General features: G+C 39.9%; 1 protein-coding gene across 1 annotated transcript; it reads right to left on the bottom strand.

Moving 5' to 3' along the window:
- Positions 1–678: 678 nt before the first annotated feature.
- arap1a (ArfGAP with RhoGAP domain, ankyrin repeat and PH domain 1a) lies at positions 679–21,394 on the bottom strand. The gene is made up of 36 exons (XM_030783038.1): positions 21,273–21,394; positions 20,973–21,089; positions 20,746–20,815; positions 20,472–20,592; positions 19,825–20,018; positions 19,557–19,663; positions 19,135–19,334; positions 18,669–18,754; positions 18,289–18,471; positions 17,143–17,317; positions 16,709–16,816; positions 16,478–16,613; positions 15,903–16,005; positions 15,622–15,799; positions 15,264–15,476; positions 14,884–15,096; positions 14,137–14,242; positions 11,295–11,442; positions 11,022–11,090; positions 9,427–9,544; positions 9,010–9,117; positions 8,783–8,918; positions 7,177–7,279; positions 6,542–6,719; positions 6,184–6,396; positions 5,410–5,551; positions 4,186–4,333; positions 3,886–3,954; positions 3,706–3,789; positions 3,484–3,601; positions 3,067–3,180; positions 2,115–2,245; positions 1,838–1,920; positions 1,026–1,061; positions 853–916; positions 679–711 (listed from the first exon to the last, which is right to left on the bottom strand). The coding sequence occupies exons 1-36, from the start codon at positions 21,392–21,394 to the stop codon at positions 679–681; spliced, it is 4,527 nt and encodes a 1,508-aa protein (XP_030638898.1).
- Between the last annotated feature and the right edge of the window lie 1,153 nt (positions 21,395–22,547).

The raw sequence follows: 22,547 nt of genomic DNA, 5'->3' as shown, positions 1-22,547 counted from the left end.
TTTTGTTGAACCCCTCCCTCCCAAAGAATCCAAAGTGCCAAAGTAGCACAATATGGCATAATAGGTGGTGTCTGAATAAAGAAATCTGACCTAAATTTACAGTCTGTTTCTAGAACACGCCGTTCTTGAGTTATCAGCCAAAAGTCTGTGACATTTCTGTGCTTTGTGAAAAGCTGACTGATCAAGCATTAAGATTCACAGCTATACAGTTTACAGTTTTTACTTACTCTACAGGTGCTTCTACATGACAAAAAAAGTAAAAGTAATGAAGAAAAAGAAAAAAAAGGACATCTGAGAGTTTTCTTGTTCTTTTTGTGCTCTAGCAATCAGCAAAGGGGTCTGACACCTTTTTGCTCGGATCAAGAAAAAAACTGTTAACAGAGCCACACAACAACCAAGAGCTGAAGGCATAAGATCCCTTAAACACATTCAAACACACACGCACACACACACACACACACACACACATACACTCACACACACAGACACACATACGCGCACATGCATGCACACACGCAATAAAAGGGGTTTATGCTCTGTTAGAGTCAAACAGTCACATATATTTTGTATGTATTATGTCATGTATTATATACATTAATCACAGTTTTCTTTTTCTGAACATAAAATACAGCAGATTGTGTAGGAAACACAGTCTCTTCAAGTGGGCTCCTCAGCAGCTTACAGCACCGGTGGCCAGACATCTCCATTGTACTGAGAGAACAAGAGAGAGAGAGAGAGAGAGAGAGAGAGAGAGAGAGGTCATTATTTAATATATTATGCAGGTTTCTAAAATGAATATAGTGCAACATTATATATAATGCATTGTGTTAGAAAACTGATGAAAGAAGTTACCTTGAGGCTCATGAAAGTAGCTGACCACTCAATCAACTCATCTTCAAAATCACAGCACAGATACCTACAAAGAGAGAGAGAGAGAGATGTTGAATGAATGAAGGGGGACATTTTAAAAATCATTTTTAAAAATATATCAAATGAACATACACTCTCTAGAATGTGTTACTCACCAGTGTTGTGTATCATAAACTAGTGTCAGGCCCCAACTGAAACCAACAAACAAAAAAAATCAAAAAAGAAACTTTTAAAAGATGTTAAATATGCACACATGCATAGAGTGTTCTATCTGAAGTCATATAGTAAGTGCAGCTGAATCCCAAAGATGCTGGCTTCTCCAAAGCAGCACCATAGTAATGTGTAGAATGCCACATTCTTAAAGGACACATTGACCTATTTTCTTTTCCATCTTTAGTCTTTAATCTTGCTGATGAAAAGACAGATGAATTATTGTTCCAAAGGTACTTAATGGTTTTATCAGTAAGATTAAATATTAATCAAATTCAAGGTCAGTCTCTAATGTAGGAGTGTGTTTTCATAGATATTTCCTTATGTGTGTCACAATGTGAGTGAGGTTGAGTATTTCTGTGTGTGTGTGTATGTGTATGTGCGACTATTTGACTGTGCATGTGTGTGCATTTCTGTGTGTGTGTGTGCAATTATTTAACTGTGCATGTGTATGCATTTCTGTGTGTGTGTGTGTGTGCGTGCGTGTGTGTGTGTGTGTGTGTGTGTGCAATTATTTAACTGTGCATGTGTGTGTATTTCTCTGTGTGTGTGTATGTGTGTGTGTGTGTGTGTGTGTGTGTGAGTGTGTGCGCGCGTGACTATTTGACTGGGCATGTGTGTGTATTTCTGTGTGTGTGTGTGTGTGTGTGTGTGTGTGTGTGTGTGTGTGTGTGTGTGTGTGTGTGTGTGTGTGTGTGTGCGTGTGTATGAGAGAGAGAGAGAGAGAGAGAGAGAGAGAGAGAGAGGTTATTCTCACGGTGTGGGAGGCTGTAGCTTGCTGTTGTAACCCTGATACATCTTCAGACTATTGATGGACCACTCTTTCTCTGGCTGACCACTCTGATAATGACAATGACACAGAGTGTGATGTCATTTAGTGGTTAGGGATGTACATATCCTGGGATATCAGGTTTGTCTGTGCTTTAAATGGTCTATTCCTTTTTAAATTCTAAATTCAGAGTCATGGACATGCACATACAATCAGTAACATCAGAGTGCGTGCACACACACACACACACACACACAAACCTCACCTGCGCTTCCTTGAACAGCCTGAAAGAGGTGCTGGCGAGTTCACAGTATCGTGTGTTGAAGCCACACCCTTTGCCACCTTTGACCTCACACACACGCAGTGTTCCGCATTTGGATATATCCCTTTTACTTTCTGGGAAATTATGAGACAAGAGCAATGAAAGAGTTGCCAGATAAATCTCACATACATTTCAACACAGACAAGCACACACTTCATAGGCAACTTCCTCGCACCTATCTTATCCTTATTCAAACTACGATAAAGTTGTTTACTCAGCAAAGAGAAACTTATGGAGAACTGTTAACCAACAGCCTGCTGACAAGAAAGAGTTACAGAATCCAGATATCAAACTCAGGCATTGACTGTGGTTAACCTGCAGTAAGCTTGATGTGTGGACTCAGTGTGGGAGATCTGCTATATGCCCACCAATTACAACAATAACAAAAAAGATTTAGCAATATTAAGTGTTGATATGAAAGACTGCATTAAAAAAATGTACACGTCCATTGAACTGTTCAGCATGTCTGTCGACAAAAGTGATAAAATTATTTGAGACATTGCTTGAGAATGAATTTCTATAAACTAGCCACAAATCACAACGCCATGCCAGAGCTGCAGTTAACAAATCTGTAAGGACTAATGACTCATGAATTAGTATGCCGCTAGCTCTTGGTAGTGATCTAGAAATTTCCGTCTCACCTCACACAAATGTTAACCGTGTTAAGTTCCTAATGTTATCTATGACAGTGAAAGCCTTTCATTCCCATTCTTCCTCTCTGTGTTATAACACATACACATTCATCCCACTTCCACTTGTGGAAACACTGATTTATTTGTGTACCATTCTGAGAAATTCACTCCAAAACCTCCTAAACCTGAATAAACTCTGTGTATACATATGTGCATGTATGTCTGCAAGTACACAATATCAGTTAAAGAAAGATCCAACATACCCAGGTAAGCTGTCATATCATTCATGTAGTTATTCCTCTTCACCACTAGGTGGCTATGTGAAGTCAGTGAATAGTACAGCGGTAATACTTTTTCCTGATAATGCAGCGCACGTTCTGGAAATAAGAGGAATGTGATGCTGGAACCAATAACCTTTGTGTCTTAAGAATACCCCAAAACAAGTAAAAACTCTAAGGCAATTTGGGGTCTAGAAGGGAACATTACTGTACACAGCCAGATTGTACTTCTTTATGGTTTCTCATATTACCATTTATTGTATAATTTTAAGATGAGGAGAGAAAGAACAGGACCTTAACAAAAGTGGTTTAAAATTAACCAAATTTTTTTATTAAGTTTTACTGAGGCTACTTTATTGTGTTGATCTAGTGGCTTCTTAGAAAATTATGATGTTCTCTCACCTATCTCTGCTGTCTCATAGACCTCATAACAACTCCAAACCTCATCCTGACCCAGACTGATTCCCTTATGGTCCAGAACCTCTGAAACCAGCTGGGAGGCACTTGTACTTGCTGTAATCTGAGTAGAGAGATACAGAGAGACAGAGAGAGAGTGTTAATGGTTTAGGAAATAAACTATAGGAAAACTACTTGTTTTAAGTTTTGTTGTCATTTGGTCCTGACCGGTATGAGAACTTCTGTATCTTCATCTTTCTTCTCCAAGTAAATGGCACAGACAGTACGTGAGGGTGTGAGAGCCCGATGTCCCTACAGCAGAGGGCGAAAACTGTTATATACACACACATGCACACGCATGCACGTGCACACACACACACAGGAAACAAATGACAATTGATCCCTGACCTGTGTCGGATTTCCGCTGAGGAGTAGAGATGTCGCATCCAGCTGTTTCTGAAGCTCCTCTTCTGGTACCTGCAGAAATGAACTTCTCACATCAAACTTGCATAGATTCAGATTTGATTCAGATTTAAGATCAGTTATCACACAAGAAAAACCTTCGTTCTGTAGCACACACATGTGCAATACATGAAATGTTCTACTATGTTGCAAGAGCGAAAACGACTAAATCAGAGAAGAAAAAAAAAACTGTCCCATTGGGTATTATTCATTGTGGCTCTGAAGTCACAAATGTGGCTCACTCACGTTAAAGATGGTGCAATAATTTTGGATCAGATCTTCCACCACCAGTCCTGTTCTTCTGTCACTCCCATCAACCTGAAACAGTGTCGGCCCAAATACTATGGCAAGGTTTTTTCCAGTCATCTGGTTGGTTTCGGAGAGGTGCTGAACACTGTTTGTGAAAAAATGTGAAAATGGAGCTTGAACATGTTTGAGATATCTGTTTAGGGTGAGATCCTGTCCTCTTCCCCAAAGTATTAAAAGTTGGGAAAATGGAGATACAGAGCTTGAGTATGACTGAAATATATATATTTATATTAGTGTTTTTGGACTGTTTGAAATGATGAAATAGTGTTAAATATATTTAATCAAGAAAATAAACTACAATTCAATCAAAACAAATTTCATCCATCATGATTGTCTTAATTAATTAGGATAGAGTGAAATTAAATGATTTTTGAAATATAAATTTGATTCATTGCTGGAGTGGAGTTTTACAGCAGGTTATTTTTTTAGGCTTCATGGTTAAGTTTGTCTTTATTGTTAAGGTTGTGTTTACAACTGAAGGTGAAGGAATACTTGAAGAGTTGATCACAAAGAAAATTACCAATTGAGGTGGGTAAAGAGAGTTCTGAGTGTTTCATGGTTGACCTCAGGTAAAATCTTGAGGAGTGACTGGTATATGGAGATCCTCACACTGTTCTCCGGTATATCTGCAGCAGTTAAAACACAATATGAACCTCAGTGTGTGTTGTTGGGCCTTCATTAAACATGGACAGTGCATGACCAAGTACAACATGTAGGGTTAGACACACACACACGCACTACCAGCCATACTGATGGTTAGATCTGTAAGCACAGAGCGGCAAAAACAAAAGTAAAAAGAAAGTAACATTTAAGCACTAATACACAGAAACACACACCAGTCTGGCTGTAAAAACTGTCCTACCATACATTAGAAATGCATGTGTTATTAGACTAACATGTTGTATTCATCTGGCAGGTCTAGCTCTGCAAAATCATGTAGTGCTATAAATAGTGTATCTATCAGTGGCTATGAAAGCGCTGAATAATATCCTAGTACAGTTTGCCCTAATGTTCTGACATACTCATATGTACTTATTAGATTCTTCTGTCATGCTATAGTATAGTGGACATTTGCAGTTCCTTGACTAACCTGTAACTTCAAGCCATAGCTTTCCAATTTCTTCAGTAGTAAACACTCCACCTTTGACCTCTCTGAGGTACCTCTTCAGTGTGCTTGCCACATCATCCACCCCAAACTCCTCCCCGATGCAAACACTCCGAGCATCATTTCGAAAACTATCCAGCAGTGCCGTGACTTTGGAGTTAACTCCAGACTTTCTATAGATACCATCAGACATCAGACCTGAAACCCACACAGAAGACCAAATTACACGTTTCATTCTATATAGAATCAAATACAAAATGTAATATATTCTATATATACATACATACATACATACACACACACACACACACACACACACACACACACACACACACACACACACACACATATAGATAGATAGATAGAAAGATCCACACATTTAGAAAATCACTGGGGTACCTTCAGACAAGTAGAGTCAGAAAAGCAGATAAACATTTTAAGAAAAACATCGACATTTGTCAAAGACCCGTCTATAAAAACCATTCTTTACTGTCTCCTGCTATGCAGCCATGTTCCTGAAAAGAACACTTTCACTTTCAATTTGTTCACAATTTTTTCTAGTCAGCTAAGTTAGCCAGAGTTAAAAAAAAATCATTCGACCATTGTTCATCTAATTTACAGAGTTATCTTCAGTCATGCATTTTAGCCATGAAACAGTCTGTATTACTAACTCTGTTTTCCCCAGGTTTCATAAACGTAAAATATAGTGAGTTTCAATGGTACCGTTAAATAGTGTAATGTCATTTCTACAGTTGAAATTGTTTTTTTCTGGCACAGTTTGTGTTCTTAAGGTTAAATCAGGCAGTACGTGGAAGTCCGGTTGTATGTACCGTGACGTGTGATGTAATCCACACAACGGTGTACGACAACTGGGATGTCACTGTCTGTGAGCTGTTGTTGGGACAGTGGCTGGTCTCCTCCCCCTGAGACACTTTGAATGGAGCTGATCCATCCTGGAAAGTGCGGCCGACGGTCCTGCTCCAAATGGATGGTCCCTCCTCTCCAAACCAGCACCACAGCACCACTAGTAGTGCTAGGTAAAGCTGAGAAAACAAACACATGCAGAGACACATTCTGAACTGAACACTAACCAACAAAAACTTTCACACTGACGCTGTGTGTTGAACACAATTTTCAACACAACTCACAACTTTTTCTTTCCAGTCTCTTAGTCTCTCTCTGACTTACTGAGCTGGTGAAGTTTGCGCAGATCAATGTTCTGTACTGTATCTTGAAGCAGCACCTGGAGTGTAGACCCACTCAGACAGAACCATCCGATCCCTGAGCTCCCCTCAGGACAGTTCAGGCATCCCAGGCGATCACACACCCCACCTCCTATATCCCCAAAACCTGGGGGCATCACACTCTGACCCAGGGAGAGGAGGTGGGAGAGGAAATGAACATTTACCCAAGAACCTGAATTTCCTTTGACTGTAAAGCTTAACTTATCACTTAAGTGTTATTTGTAGCAATACAACATGCTTTTTTTTTTTTTTTTAGCATTCTAATATAGCATATTTAATCAACTATCACTGAAATGATAGGCTGCTTAGATGCAACCCAGAGAGAGAAACTTTGTATAAACTTTATGTCCTCAGTAAAGTGGTGTATGTTTTGTTTTTCACTAGTGTCCGTGTTTTGTTTTGTTTTGTTTTGTTTTTAATCAACACTGGTTGTCCTATACCTAAACTATAAATGTCACTACAAAAATACCAGTGTCCTATGTCTTGTGACTGATACGCAAAGCAGTGCAACTGAATTGGTGCTTTCCTATGAGTCATTCCTTTTCATTATGTGCTACAAAATTGGCAGAGGCCCCTTACCTTGGTGATCATGCTGATCCACTCTGTCATAGCATTGTGATTGTCAGTTCCAAACAAGTAAAGTCGTCCATTTTCAGTATACACTTCAAATGTGTGCTCAAACCTGCAAACCAGTCAGAGAAGAAGGAACAAGGAAAAAATGCTGTTACCACAGAGACCCCTGTGGACGTTCTGAAGAGATTGACTGCTTTCTGATGTTGTGAAAGTGCCATAATTAATATACTTTTGTAAATTTAGAATGGGGCAGAAAAAGTTTGTTACCAGGTAGGCAGGGGAATTCCGATGCTACATGCATTACATGAAGCCCCTGATACTTGATGAGTTAAAACTTGAAAGTTACCCTCTAATGCGCAAGGCACCTTTCTAATTCTGTAAAATATAACGATGGGATAATAAAGCAGGAAACCTATGGAGCCCTTAAAGGTGGGGTTTCTCTTGCTGACTATTTGGATTAATAACTATTTAATTCTCAAAACTCCTGAAAAGACTTTAATACCTTCTTTTTGAATATTCTTATAGACACGTTGGTGCATCTATCATGAAGCCTATGTAAGTTGTGGTAGTGGGCATGAATAATAGACCACAAAACATCTCAAGCTAAACAGAACCTTGCTAATAACTTTATTAGTGAAATGAGCAGGGAGAACTTCTCTTGTTTCAATGGCCATTCACTGTACTTAACATGCGGCGTTAGGCTTCTCCATAACAGTGACTAGGTAACTCTGCACTCACACACACCATTACTACATTCAAAACCCCGCTCTAAACACACACGCACAGAACAGGCCATAACATTTAACACTTCAGAAGAAAACTACTCTGAAGAACACAAAATAGTCACTACACATAATTCCAAAAGCCAGGAACTGCCAACACAACATGAATACGCTGTAACAGTATGTTAGAAATGTGGGAGGAAATTTCCTGCAGCTCTCCTATGTTCAGTCTGGTAGCATGTTAGCGGCATGTGTTGCATTAATGATTGCGAGGGAAGCAGAGGTGCTGAAATGGTGTAGTTTGCCTTTGCAAATTAAAATCCTGAACTGATATCAGTATACAAATATCTGAATTTTCTTTTGTTTTAGGGCCAACCATCACGTTGTAAGAGCCCACTTAAATACTGGAATGTCTTTGTTAGAGAGTAAGACAGTTCTTAGCGTTGTTTTAGTGTTGATGGTCTTGAACATTTTTATTTGTTTGTTTTGGGATAATTAATGTGAAAAAAAAGTTATAAATTGCCGAATTTATAACTTAATTGCTATATATCATTTTATCTAGTGAAGCCAAAACGTAGTACTGTCCACAAACTAAAGGGCAAAATTGAATGCGGAAATTTAATTTTGCCTCTAACTGCAAAACCCAAATATACTTCATTGGTCACTGAGATTTTCTCTGGCTTCTGTGTGATAGTGGCTTGTAGGTGATACATGGATGGTTTGGTTTGACCAGAAGTGGTATTTGGACCCAAAAAGTTTGAAGTCCACTACATTAGACTATAGAAATATGATTGATCCAAGGGTTTTTAATCATTGTAAGAGAGGGCACAGATGTACCAGAGATGAGCTCTCAGGCAGAATTGAGTATAAGTGGCCTCTTTTTTCTTTACCCATGTTTCCCGGAGGCATTAACAGCCAGACACAAAATTTCACTGGCTTTGATCTTCCCATTTATGCTGGAGCTCTTCTCATTCCTATGGTAAGTTAATAATCCATCACTGAAGCTACACCAGCGCTGAGTGAACTCTGTAAAGTTAATATGCACAAACAAAGACATATATTTAATTCTGTACTAGTATTCTAAATGTCATTATGTCACAATCAGTCATGACCTCACCTCCTTTGGCTTTCCTGTCTGTGATTGGTCGAGTTGTAGAAGCAACTTTGTGAAGATATCCAGAGTGTGACAGGATAGGCTGGGAGCTCTCCTTTGATCCTCTGCATCCTATAGAATTCAGAATAAGGATTGTTGTTTTACCGCTAAAAAACTGAGGAACTGGGAAGACTGTGGTTTTTGAGACTGACTACATCAGTGACACCTCTTTAGAATTTGTTACAAACACTAATATTATGTGCAAAAGAACTATGTACCATGTGTGTACCAGGTAAAATTGATGAAAACAATATGGTGTAACAGAACAAATTTATAAAAAAATCTTATGAATGAAAGACATTTTTTGTCAAGTTTTATTGAGTCTATGCTGATCAAATCATTTTTTTAAAAGGAAAAGTGGGAGTTTGGCTGTTCTCTCACCCATGTCTGCGTTCTCCTGGGCCTCATGACAACTCAAAACCCCATTCTGACTCAGATTAGTCTCCTTGTGGTTCAGAATCTCTGAAGCTATCTCTGTAGCACTCGCAGTTGCCACAGTCTGAGAGAAAGAGAGAGAGAGAGGGATGTTGCAAAAACTCAAGAGCTCAAGAGACTGGAAAAAAAAACAAAAAAGCAAACTCCGGACTCAGAAATAATTTCTCCTCCGACATATAGTTCTGAGCTTGAAAGGTCTCAACAAACATGAAACGTCAACAGAACTTAAATAACAAGAAGCACAGGTTTCATACCATGATTCAATAAAAAAGAAATTGTCTTCAATTTAACACAGGTGTAATCCATAGTAATCAGCACAAAATCCACAAGATTATGTCAACTTCTGTTAGTCCTCAAGGGTGACCCCTCAACCCCCATGTGAGCGACAGCTCCTGGGGCTGCTTCTCCAGGGACAGACATGGGAATTCACATCAATAAACACAAGGACCCAAGCCCAGGTCCTTGAGAGTAGTCTGCAAAGACTTGGGAAACCCTTTGGAAGGTGCAGGTGACACTGAATATGTCTTAAGGGGCACTCTGCAAGGGTGGGAGGACTCTCAGGAGGTTTAGGGGACATTCAGGAAGGTTTGGGGGACTCAGGAGGTTTTGGAGACACCCAGGAAGGTTTTGGGGGAGGCAAGGGAGGGCCAGATCATCACAGGAGAAACCAGGGAACCCCTGGGGCAAAACCAGTAGCAACTTGTGAGACATCAAGGGAGACTTAAGCCACTCAGAGGAACCAGGATAGACTCTGTAAATTTACTCTGTGTTTACATGTATGCATTTAGCGTAAATATATCCAAAACAACTTCCAAGACAGGCAGTTAACAAACCAAACATATAGATATTAAGGAGCTGTCTGTTGCATGAGTGCTACTGCTAAAGTTCAGTATCAATGTTTCTGACTGCCCAGGAGAAGCCTGGAGGGATTCTGGGTAAAAAGGGCTGTGGCCACTAGGGAGAGGACCAAAGAAATTGAGGAGCCAACTGTAGGGTGCCTCAAACCACTTGGGATAAATCTGAGGGGAACTCTGAGACTGAGGGGCACTCCCAGATGAACCCAGGAGCCACTAGGGAGCCGACAGAGAGTTGTTGGGAGTAAAGGGGAAGTGCTGAAGGGAGCCAGAGATATTCAAAGACTTGGAGGGCTGCTGGATCAGGTGACACCAGAGGAATGCCTGGGATAGTGATTGGCCACCGGAGAAGATCTGTTCAAGCAGCCTCTCCAGCCAGTTCAGTTGAAACTTTTGGTCCAAAAGGGCTAAAAAGGTTTCTGCTAGGTTCATCTTGGAGCTCTGTCACTCTGTTACATGGTTAAAAATCAAGAGATTTGAAGAAAGGACCCAAACTGAGCAGTGACAAGATAAACGGAACTCGGGACTAAAACATTCATTTCTTGTCCATTGTCTTGTTACAAGCTCGGAAGACACATTACGTGAGGGTGTGTGAGCCCAATGTCCCTACAACAGAGGGTGGAAAATGTTACACACACGTACACAGGGTACACAGACACAGGAAACAAGTAACAATTGATCCCTGACCTGAGTTAGATTTTCATCAAGGATTACAGATGCCAAATCCAACTGTCCCTGAAGCTCCTCCTCTGATACCTGCAGAAATGAAATTCTGCATCAGACTTATATTGACTCAGATTTTATTCAAATTTAAGATCAGTTGTCACACAAGAAAAACCTTTGTTCAGCACACACATGTACAATACATGCGACATTGTAATATGTTACAATGGTGAAAAGCCTCTGTCTCATGTTAAATTATTCATTGTGGCTCTGAAGTCACAAATGTGGCTCACTCACATTAAAGATGGTGCAATAGTTTTGGATCAGATCCTCAACCACCAGTCCTGTTCTTCTGTCACTCCCATCCATCTGAAACAGTGTCGGCCCAAATACTATGGCAAGGTTTTTTCCTGTCATCTGGTTGGCTTTTGAGAGGTGCTGAATGCTGTTTGTGAAAAGACAGGAAAACGGAGCTTGAGCATGTATGAAATCTGTTTAGGGTGGGATCCTATCCTCTTCCCCAAAATATTAAACTTGCATATTTTTCCCACAGTAAGGCTTGGCCAATCATGACACTGACAATTGTCAATTAGTGATCTGTGATTTAAATTTAAAGCATATTTTGTTCTTCCTTTTCAACTAACATTGTTACTTAGTTAACGCTCAATTCATACCCCAGTTATGACCAACATAGATCAAAAATCATAAAACAAAAGCCAGCTTGTCAAAAGGAATGTTTTACCCCCTTTGTGACATCACATAGTTTCAAGTTTATTTAGAGCCCAATATCACTGTTTACACTGTTTGCTATAAACCCACAGGATTATAGCAAACAAAACAGGATGTCACTTAATTCTCATAGCAGGCAAGAAAAACTTCCCAAAAAACCCAGGTGTGACAGGAAAAAATGGAAGAAATCTTGAGAAGGACCACAGAAAGAGGAGGGTGCCAGGTGAGCAGGGCACAGAGATAAAGTCAGGCCGGTGACTCAAGGATGAAGCCACATCCATGCAGCAAGACACAGACATCAACCACTCAGACAGACAGAGGAGAACAACACAGTCAAGACAGAAAGTAGAGGGGAGAGAGAGGAAGAGAGACTGTGAGAGCTATCTAACCGGAAGAAACTAAACTAAACTAATACAGGAGAAACTACAGCGGAGACTGAGCCTCCCTCCATGGTCAGTTTGAATTAATGTTGTCCATAAGTTAGAGAGAACACATGAGTCTTAAGTTTGATTTAAAAGAAATCAAGAGAGTTTGCTTCCCTAATTTCTATAGGTGGACTATTCCAGAGGAGGCGAAAGCAGCAGGCAAAGGCTTGGTGACCAGCGAACTTTAGCACCCTGAGAGCATAGAGTGTGTGTATGTGTGTGTGTGCTGGGGGGGGGGGGGCTTATAGGATGTAAGCCCATTTAGAATTTTAAACGTAAATAAGAGGACCTTTAAATCAGCCCTGGCTGGAATTGGGAGCCAGTGAGGGCAAGTCAGGACAGGTGTAATGTGGGTAAACTTCCTCATTCTGGTCAGAATTCTGGCAGCAGCATTCTGGACTAACTGAAGACTTCTTGTATTAGAGGCAGACAGGCCAGAGTACAGCACATTGCAGCAGTCAAGGCGAGATGTGGCAAATGCATGAACAATGGTTTCGGCATCAGCCAAACTTATCATAAGCCTAATCTTGGCGGTGTTGCAGAGGTGATAAAGAGCTGTTTTGGTTGTGTTTTTGATATGAGTGACTAGTGAGCGACTGGAGTCAAAGATCACACGAAGGTTTTTAGTTGTAGAATATTGAGAGATAACGCAGTTGTCAAAATGTAGGGCAAGTTTACTAAAAAAATTCTTATGCGCAGGTGGACCAATGATCAGCATTTCAGTCTTGCTTGCATTAAACATTGGGAAATTTGAGGACATCTAACCCTCAAGGTTGACATGCCTCAAGGTTAGCCAATTCAGAACTGTCATTGTGCTTGAGTATCGTGAGGATAACAATGGAATAATGGAATGTTATAACTACAAATAATGTCGCCCAGAGGGAGCATGTAAATGGAGAATAAGAGAGGGCCAAGAACTGAACCCTGAGGAACACCATAGTTAAGCTCATGGTACTCAGATGTCACGTTATTATAGTGGACACACTGCTTTCTCTCTGAGAGATAAGATGTAAACCAAGAGAGGGCCAGGCCACGAATGCCAGTTTGATTTTCCAGGTGCTTTAACAATATGGTGTGAACACAGGCTGCCAAATAACAAGTGAAATACTACACTGTGATGTTTGTGCCATTGCTGTCCCAGTGACATGGGAGCAAAAGGATTCGTTACGTCTACGTCCTGCTAATGGACCTAATCAGTCAGGTTGTACCTGCAAAAAATTAGTTGGTCTCTCATGTTTCTTGCTGTCAGCAGCTTTGATGGATATTTTGAGGCAAAGACATAACAATATCTCTTTGTCCAAATTAGCAGTCTTTCCATTGTCCTTGGGTTTAAAAACTGAAACATGCTCAAATGGGAGAATTTGTGTTTTGCAAAAACATGCATCTTGCTTCAAGAGGATTCATTAACAGCCAGGTTCCATTAAAACCTTTTTGACCAGCACCCACACTTTAAAGAATACTTAACACACTTCAGCCAGCATTGGTGGGTTGTAAACTGTTTGAAATGACAAAACAGTGTAAAAATGTATATTTTATCAATAAAATTAATCACAGAAATAAGATGTGGTGATAAGAATTATGTCAGATAATCAGAACAGCCTAAAATGACTGAGATTTTTATTGACTGACCATTTCTTGGCTCTGCCCTAACCAACATTACAATACAGGTACCTCTAGTAACATCTCAAGAGCGACTTTTGCCGTGTTCTGTATCTTCACTATGTTAAAAAAAGATGTTGTTGACATAAATTGCTCACAAATACATTTCAACTTAAAGGTACTACATAGAGGAATAATTTGAAAAAATGCCCATTCCTGTCGATTGTTTCTCAGTTAAGGAAACAGGTAAGAAAAAGAAGAATAAATTTATTGCTTGGATTGAGTTCTCCAGAACTTTATATTTTAGGCTGTGTGCATAAGGTTGTGTTTATTGTTAAGGTTGTGTTTACGACTGAAGAACGAGGACGCATCGAAGGAAATATTACCAGTGGAGATGGGTAAGAAGAGTTCTGAGTGTTTCACAGTTGACCTCAGGTAAATTCTTGAGGAGGGACTGGTATGTGGAGATCCTCACACTTTTCTCCTGTATACCTGCAACAGTTAAAACACAATGTAAACCTCAATATGTGTTTTAAGGCCTCCATTAAACATGAACTACAATTATGCAAAAAAGGTGTGTACCTTACTGAAGTATGCAGTTTTTATTGTCACATATAAAAGGTCTCACACATATAGTTAAAAGTTCCTTAGTCATAGTTAACTGGTGTCATTAGCTCTCAACTTTGTCCTCACTAAAACATAACTGATCAAATGTATGGCATATCTAATGGATATAAAGAACTGATAGAAAGATCTTTGAGCACAGAGTGGCAAAAACAAAAATAAAAGCATTCATTTGCTTTCTCAAAAAAAGTTTATATTTAAGCATTCAGTGTTTTAGCTGCTTATGCTAAAATCTGTCTCAACCAATACACACAAACATATGCATATATGCACACCACACATATGCACACATCTGGCTATACAACCTGTGGTATTCAGTTCAACTGGTAGGTCTATAGAACTGAAAAATCATGTAGTGCTATAAAATATACTGTATCTATCAGTGGCTATGAAAGTGCTGTGTAATATTGCAGTGCAGTTTGCCCTAATGTTCTGACATACTCATATGTACTTATTAGATTCTTCTGTCATGCTATAGTAAAGTGGACATTTGCAGTCGTTTTACTAACCGGTAACTTCAAGCCATTGCAAGCCAGTTTCTTCGCTAGTAAACACTCCACCTTTGACCTCTCTGAGGTACCTCTTCAGTGCGTTTGCCACATCATCCACTTCAAACTCTTCCCCGATGCAAACGCTTCGAGCATCATTTCGAAAACTATCCATCAGTGACGCAATCTTGGAGTTAATTCCGGACTTCCTGTAGATACCATCAGACGTCAGACCTGAAACCAACACAGAAAAGCAAATTACACACAGTTCATTATATATTCAATCAAACATAAAATATAAAATATTTACAGGTTTTATATAAATTAAATAATGTAATGTCATTTTTACGGTTTAAACATAGTTATTAGCATTAAATCAGGCAGTACGTGGAAGTCTGTACCGTGATGTGTGATGTAATCCACACAACGGTGTACGACAACTGGGATGTCACTGTCTGTGAGCTGTTGTTGGGACAGTGGCTGGTCTCCTCCCCCTGAGACACTTTGAATGGAGCTGATCCATCCTGGAAAGTGCGGCCGACGGTCCTGCTCCAAATGGATGGTCCCTCCTCTCCAAACCAGCACCACAGCACCACTAGTAGTGCTAGGTAAAGCTGAGAAAACAAACACATACAGAGACACATTCTGAACTGAACACTAACCAACAAAAACTTTCACACTGACGCTGTGTGTTGAACACAATTTTCAACACAACTCACAACTTTTTCTTTCCAGTCTCTTAGTCTCTCTCTGACTTACTGAGCTGGTGAAGTTTGCGCAGATCAATGTTCTGTACTGTATCTTGAAGCAGCACCTGGAGTGTAGACCCACTCAGACAGAACCATCCGATCCCTGAGCTCCCCTCAGGACAGTTCAGGCGTCCCAGGCGATCACACACCCCACCTCCTATATCCCCAAAACCTGGGGGCATCACACTCTGACCCAGGGAGAGAAGGAAGTGGGACAGGACTTTGACTTCTATCCATTAACTTTTAGTTCATTTTGACTGTAACTTTGATTTATACATTACTTTTTCTCACCTTGGTGATAATTCTAACCCACTTTTTCATGGCATTGCTGTCATCAGTTCCAAACAAGTAAAGTCGCCCATTTTCTGTATACACTTCAAATGTGTGCTCGAAGCTGCAAACCATTCAGAGAAGAGGGAACAAGATAAAAAAAAAATAAAAAAATAAAAAAAAAACCTCAGAAACCCCAGTGGATGTTCTGAAGAAAGAGTCAGAAACAGAAACCCTCACAGTCTTTTAACAACACATCCCCTTATTGCTGCCACATAGCAACCAAAACAGTGTATGCTGTTGAAAACAACAAAGGAATCAGAAACAATGGAAACATTTTGAGTGGTACTTGTTCCTCCTACTGCCTTAATACTGAAAACATTGCAATTTTTGCCACCTTTTTGAGTTACCAGTGGTGTTACTTGGGTCAGAAATAGAAATATGAAAAAGATATAGAAATATGACTCAACTTGAGGTTTTCAGCATTGTAAGAGGGAACACAGGTGTGCCAGAAATGAACTTTAGGACAGAATTGAATACAGCTGGCATTTTTTTTCTGAGGCAAAATTGAGAATAAGTAGCACTTTTTTCTTTACCCATGTTTCCCTGGGGCATTAATAGCCAGACACACAATATCACTGGCTTTGATCTTTCCATTTACATTGGAGCTCTTCTCATTCCTGTAGTAAGTTAATAATCCATCACTGAAGCTACACCAGCGCTGAGTGAACTCTGTAAAGTAAAAAAAAGAAGACATATGTTTATTTCTGTGTTAGTATTCTTTAATGTCTAAATGTCATTACTTCACAATCAGTCATGACCCCCACCTCCTTTGGCTTTCCTGTCTGTGATTGGTCGGGTTAAAGAGGAAACTTTGTGGAGATATCCAGAGTTTGACAGATTGGGCTGGGAGTTCACCTTTGATCCTGGGCATTCTAGAGAATTCAGTATAAGGATTATTTTCTTACAAATACTTGGAACTAAATGATGAATTTTTAGCAGTTTTTACAAGTTACTGTCATACAAACTTTTCATTTGTTTTCACATGCAGTCAATAAGTAGAATAATACAGACATACAAATTCAAATGACTGGAAATGAAAGAAGCAGGTATGTTTTGTGGATCATGATAAATTAATAGTTTGCAGGTGGTCAGATACTTCTGTTCTACCTCTGTTCAAAAGGGATGAACAATTTATTTCTGCTTGAGATTGAGGCTTAAATTTTGCTCTGTGAGGCTGTTAATTAGTGAGATAACATACCTGTATTTTGATTTTGCAGGAGGAATTCTGTCTGTAGTTTCTGTCCACTACGCTGTGCCAAGGACAAGGGAGTAGGACATTCTGGGACACCTGTATAACAGTTGACTTGTGCCCCACAGTACAGCAGAGAGAGAGTCTCCAAAACGTCAGTTGTCTGAACAACTCGACACAGAGCCTGGTAGACAGAGAGTGGAAAAAAAAGACAGGATAAGGACAGGGAGAGAACAAAAGAGAAAGAAGTGGTGATCTTAACCCATAGCTCAGAGGGTAGTAGCTATTGCATCATGTCCTGATGCATACACTGTATAATATTTTTGAAAACCCTTGTGTATCCCATGTGGAGGAGCTTATGTTCTGTAATGTATCATTAATGTATAAGCTGTGTATGTAACTGTGAGCAATATGGTCTTATATTCATAATACAATATTTCTCACATTCTGTACAATGCTGATATGATATCGCGATATATAGATTTTTATTAACCATTTTGGTAACAATACTACTTTTGTAAAGGTCACATATTCTCTATACCATTTCGATCAAGAGAGGCTGAGATATGAGGTAAAATGTGCAAGAGAACAGTACTGTTGTGCAAAACAGATTGCAGGCAACAAATTGCTTGTATTAACTCTGTTTGCCACCATGTTCTGCCAACACAGCTTGTGAAAGATACTTCGAATTCATTCAATTTTCACATTAGGTCTAAAACACACACACACACACACACACACATGCAAATTCTTTGTCAGCCCTGTCTTTCTTCCTTCTCTTGTACAGTCACATCGTTCTTTTTGATTTTTGTCTTAAGTTCTAAGTGTACTGGTGAATTAGATATCAAAAGCAGATAGTAGCTTGTTAGGAACGTGGGTGAAGCTCTGAGTTTTAAAACCCATGGGTAATTGTTTGAGATTGCATTTTTTCCATAAAAAGCTGCATCAACTACATTTGGACTAACATAAGTATTTTTTTGTTGTTTTTCAGTTGAGGATAAATGTGATATGTATTACCATCAAAATTGTTGTGAAACTTGCTGTTATGGTATCCACAATATGCAAAAATGCATACTGTGGTATGACTTGATTATACTAGTATTCAGTTTCATAATGGTATCCCAAGGACCACTTGGTGTTCGAAAAACTTCTTACATTATTGAGCGCCTGCTGCTGGCCATATAGGGAATGGTAGCGTCTGTATTTTCCCTCAGTGTATTTTGAGCTGATGTAATTTTTGCGTTCCTCTGTGCTTGCACTAGGAGAGAGATTCTCGCTGGGGGGAACATTGGCCGCCCAGAATAGGTTTGCGTTGCCGTTACCTAGTGAGAGGAAAACCTGGTGCAGAGGGAAATGACCACATCAGTGCCCAACCAGGAACACAACTTTAAGTTCTCATAAGATACAAAATTTTTATTAAGAGGGTCATAGAAATAACTGACTGAAGTAGAGATTTAACACTTGCACTGTTTAATTCCAGTCAATGGCATTTTACTAGGTGGGGAAGCAGTCCAATTCAGAAGACACTGTTCTACCTTGACGAGGTTGTCAGTCCACACTTGCTCATCCATTTTTAGACTACGGATCTTTGATATTTTTGCACCTAAACTCCTATGGACACCTGGGACAGAAAACACACATACACAGACCCACAATCATAAATTTACATCCAACCATAAACTCACATTTACAAGCTCATGTACGACCAAAGACTCCTATGTATGTCCACTAGAGCTGAGTAATATTGCTAAGAAAAATTATATCATCGTACAATTTGCATTTTTGGACCAATGTAAACCCACATACACGAAAACGAATCCACAATCATACTAAAACTAAAACATTCCGACTTTAACCTGTCTGCTAAACTCTAATGCATTTCTGTATATGTGTGTACATGTATGTGTTTGTCTATGTCTATGTCTAACTGAGTGTGTTTGTCAATGTGTGTTAATATGAGTATGTGTGTTTGTGTGTATGCGTGAGCGTGCATTTGTGTACCTGCACAGCGCTCACACACCAGCACACACAGATTGACTGAAGCCCACTCTGGTTTGGATGCATTGCAGTCAGCACAGTAACGGTTGGCCTCCACGCTCCACATAATCTCAGCCACATAGTCACAGGACAGGGAACGACTAACACACGCTTGCAAACACAAGAACCACTCCTGCTTCTGTTTCTCTGAGTCTGCCACAAAACTACGAGAGAGAGAGAGAGAGAGAGAGAGAGAGAGAGAGAAACCTGTTTGTAATTTTTTGTATTGATAAGAATCAAATACCACAGTGATAATCACAAATGCTGAACCCAAAGACTCCAAGTTGTGCAACAGCAGACGTAAGGAGAAAAAAATTTGTCTGCATTTTGCAACACAAGAGCTATGCAGGCTACAGGTAAGAGGAGGTACAGGTGAGAGGTCAGACCTGAATGTTCTGTATGGTGTGCTGATGGTGAAAGACTTTTTATCTCCTGCTTTCACACTACCCATCTTCATATCTATGGAGGTAATGCCCACTCCCTGCTGGTACTCCTAACAATAAACACAGTCATAACATACACACTTGTCATAAACATTTTTGCAGTCATAAACATACACCCTTTCTCACTCACTCCATACACAGATACAGTCATAACTGTATGGTTACACACACACACACGCACACACACATGCGCGCGCACACACACACACACCTCAGCGTTCCTGAAGAGGTAGACCTGGTCGTCACAAACCACCACATAGAGTTTGGCTTTTGGGGAAGTCATGTCTAGATAGCCCTCCTTACGTATCTCAGGACTATTACCGCCAAAGAACAGGTCTTCAGTACACACTTCATATCTGGCAGACAGTATCTCCTGCAGAACACTGACCCACTCATTTCGCTCCTCTGACACACACACACACACACACACACACACACATACACACAAACATTAACACATACAATTGTGAGGCCAACTTTAAAGAACGTCTAAAGTAGCCAATACAACAAAAAAGTATAAATGTTACCATTTTAGATATGAAGTAAGCATAAGCACACAGGCTATATATCATAAAAATAATCTGTGTTAGAATATGGTGTTCCTTATAAATGGACTTTTATTATATTACTATATTAACTACATTTTAGTACACATACTGTGACCACTGTTACACATTAACTTGACATAACTGTAAACCCACATTTACCACACATTTACCCACTATAAACCCACATTTACCACACATTTACCCACTATAAACCTACATTTACCACAAGTCAAAATCAAATTGTTAAAGTAATCTAAAAATGAAGAAGGGCTTTAGCTTTTAAGTGTGAAACATTTGTGAAGGCACTCACGGCTACTGCTAGCGCGAAACAGAAACGTTCTGTTCTTACTGATCACCTCAAACTTCACATCACCCAAACTGTCCACTGCAGACAGACTGCTTAGGGATATCATTCTTTTAGAGTACACCTCCTGAGAAAGAGAGAGGGGGGAGGACAAAGAGAAAGAGAAAGACAGAGAGAGAGAAAAAGAGAAAGAGAGAGATGATTGATTTAAGAGTTCTTAAAATGCCAATGACTATATGACTTATGTTGGTTATGTGAGAGAGGGAACTTATATTTGAACCTCTTCGTTTTGAAAATATCGCAGATATTCATCATCCAGCTGAACCCATCTCTTTTGAAAAATTATACCCCTGAAAAATATAACACATATGCCTTACACCACAATATACATTCTCTCTCTCTCTCTCTCTCTCGCTCTCTCTCTCTCTCTCTCTCTCTCTCTCTCTCTCTCTCTCTCTACTCACACACACACACACACACACACACGCCTTACCCATGTTGCCTTACCCATGTGGAGGGGTCTTGTCCAGCCAGCCGCATTTGATGAACGAGGAACCTTGCTCTTGGTTCTCTGAACTGTCAGGTAACGAAAAACAGGGTAGCTCTATACTGTCAATTTGTGCCCTGACACACACACACACACACACACAAAAACACAAACCCACAAGCACTTAATTAAAGACAGAGTGATTCTCATATCTCTGATCATTTGTTAAATCTGAGATGGTATGACTCTATGGTATGCTGAGACAATCTATAGAGTCTAGATCACCAACCCAACACACCACACACCTTGTTCTCCGGGGCTTTTCTAAGATTTCACTCTCCTCTTGCTGGTCTTTCAGGGTGCGGAAACACTCTTGCATGTCCTGTATTGGACCAGTCCACTGCAGAACAGGGCCGTCAGTAAGAACACGAGCTTTAGCCATCGTATGTTAAAACTGAACACAGTGACTGTGGGATGTGGAAGTTTACTGCATGTATGAGTCCTCTGAGGAACCAAAGACATCACACACCTACACACACACACACACACACACACACACACACACACACGCACACAAGCCTGGATATTCTCACCTTTGCCATTTCATTAGCTGGTGCTGCATCCATTTAGAGCAGCTGACTGCACTGAGAAAGAGGAGAGTTCATCATATTCAGTATTAAATACAATGTTAAAGCCAGCACTTTAAACACAGTCTGAACCATCAAAAACAGACCAACCAATGTGTTCTACATGCCCAACCACCAGACCAATGTGCCCTTCACACGAATCACTTACATTATTTTTCCCCCAGCACATTAAACCACATTCAAAAGACAGTAAAACTGCTCCACTTAAAAAAAACACCCACCACAGCAGTCCAAAGTCAAAATGCAGTTCTCTGTTCACTCAGACCGTACAACTACTCAACCCATCCATGAAACTTTGAGTTGACATTGTAAATAAATTCTATCATCATATTGTGGACTGTCTGTAAGAATATGAACTTCAATGAACATAAAAAAACTGCTTATTTTGGGCTGGAGCATACATTTACGGCAACAATTTGAACTCTGATTAAGCCTTATTTATGTCCTCTATAAGTCACAGAAACCCTGGCCATATAATCGTTCCAGACTCTTCCATGGGGTCTTCCTCCCACACACAGCTTCATATGTTTCTATGATAATATTAACACTTAGTATGAATATACGAATCCCTTAATCTCCACTGTGAGTAGTTACATTCATACTCACAGAGAGGTTACACTCACACCTTCATTCTTTGGTTTGTGTAATATGACACTTTGCTGGCGGTTTGGTTTTGTTCTCCTGGGGGCTCATTTCTAAAAATCTAAACTTTGTTTTTCAGAGGGTTCATTTTCAAACTTAACTAGGCTCAGAGTGAAGCCTGATTGGTGCACATTTGTGATTAGACTTAAAGGCTGCAGGAATTAAGGTTCAGTTTCTACCTGCAAAGGATTGTTGTATTCCACCTGAGACAGACACATAACACAAGGCTGTTCTCTGTGTCTCCAGTCAGTGTAAAAGTGTAAAGAGATTTTATCTCTCAACGTTTTCTGGCTGGGTAATGGCTTA

The sequence above is a fragment of the Chanos chanos genome, chromosome 8 (assembly GCF_902362185.1).
Source record: "Chanos chanos chromosome 8, fChaCha1.1, whole genome shotgun sequence".
NCBI classification, from domain to species: Eukaryota; Metazoa; Chordata; class Actinopteri; order Gonorynchiformes; family Chanidae; genus Chanos; species Chanos chanos.
This window is presented reverse-complemented; position numbering and strand designations above follow the sequence as displayed.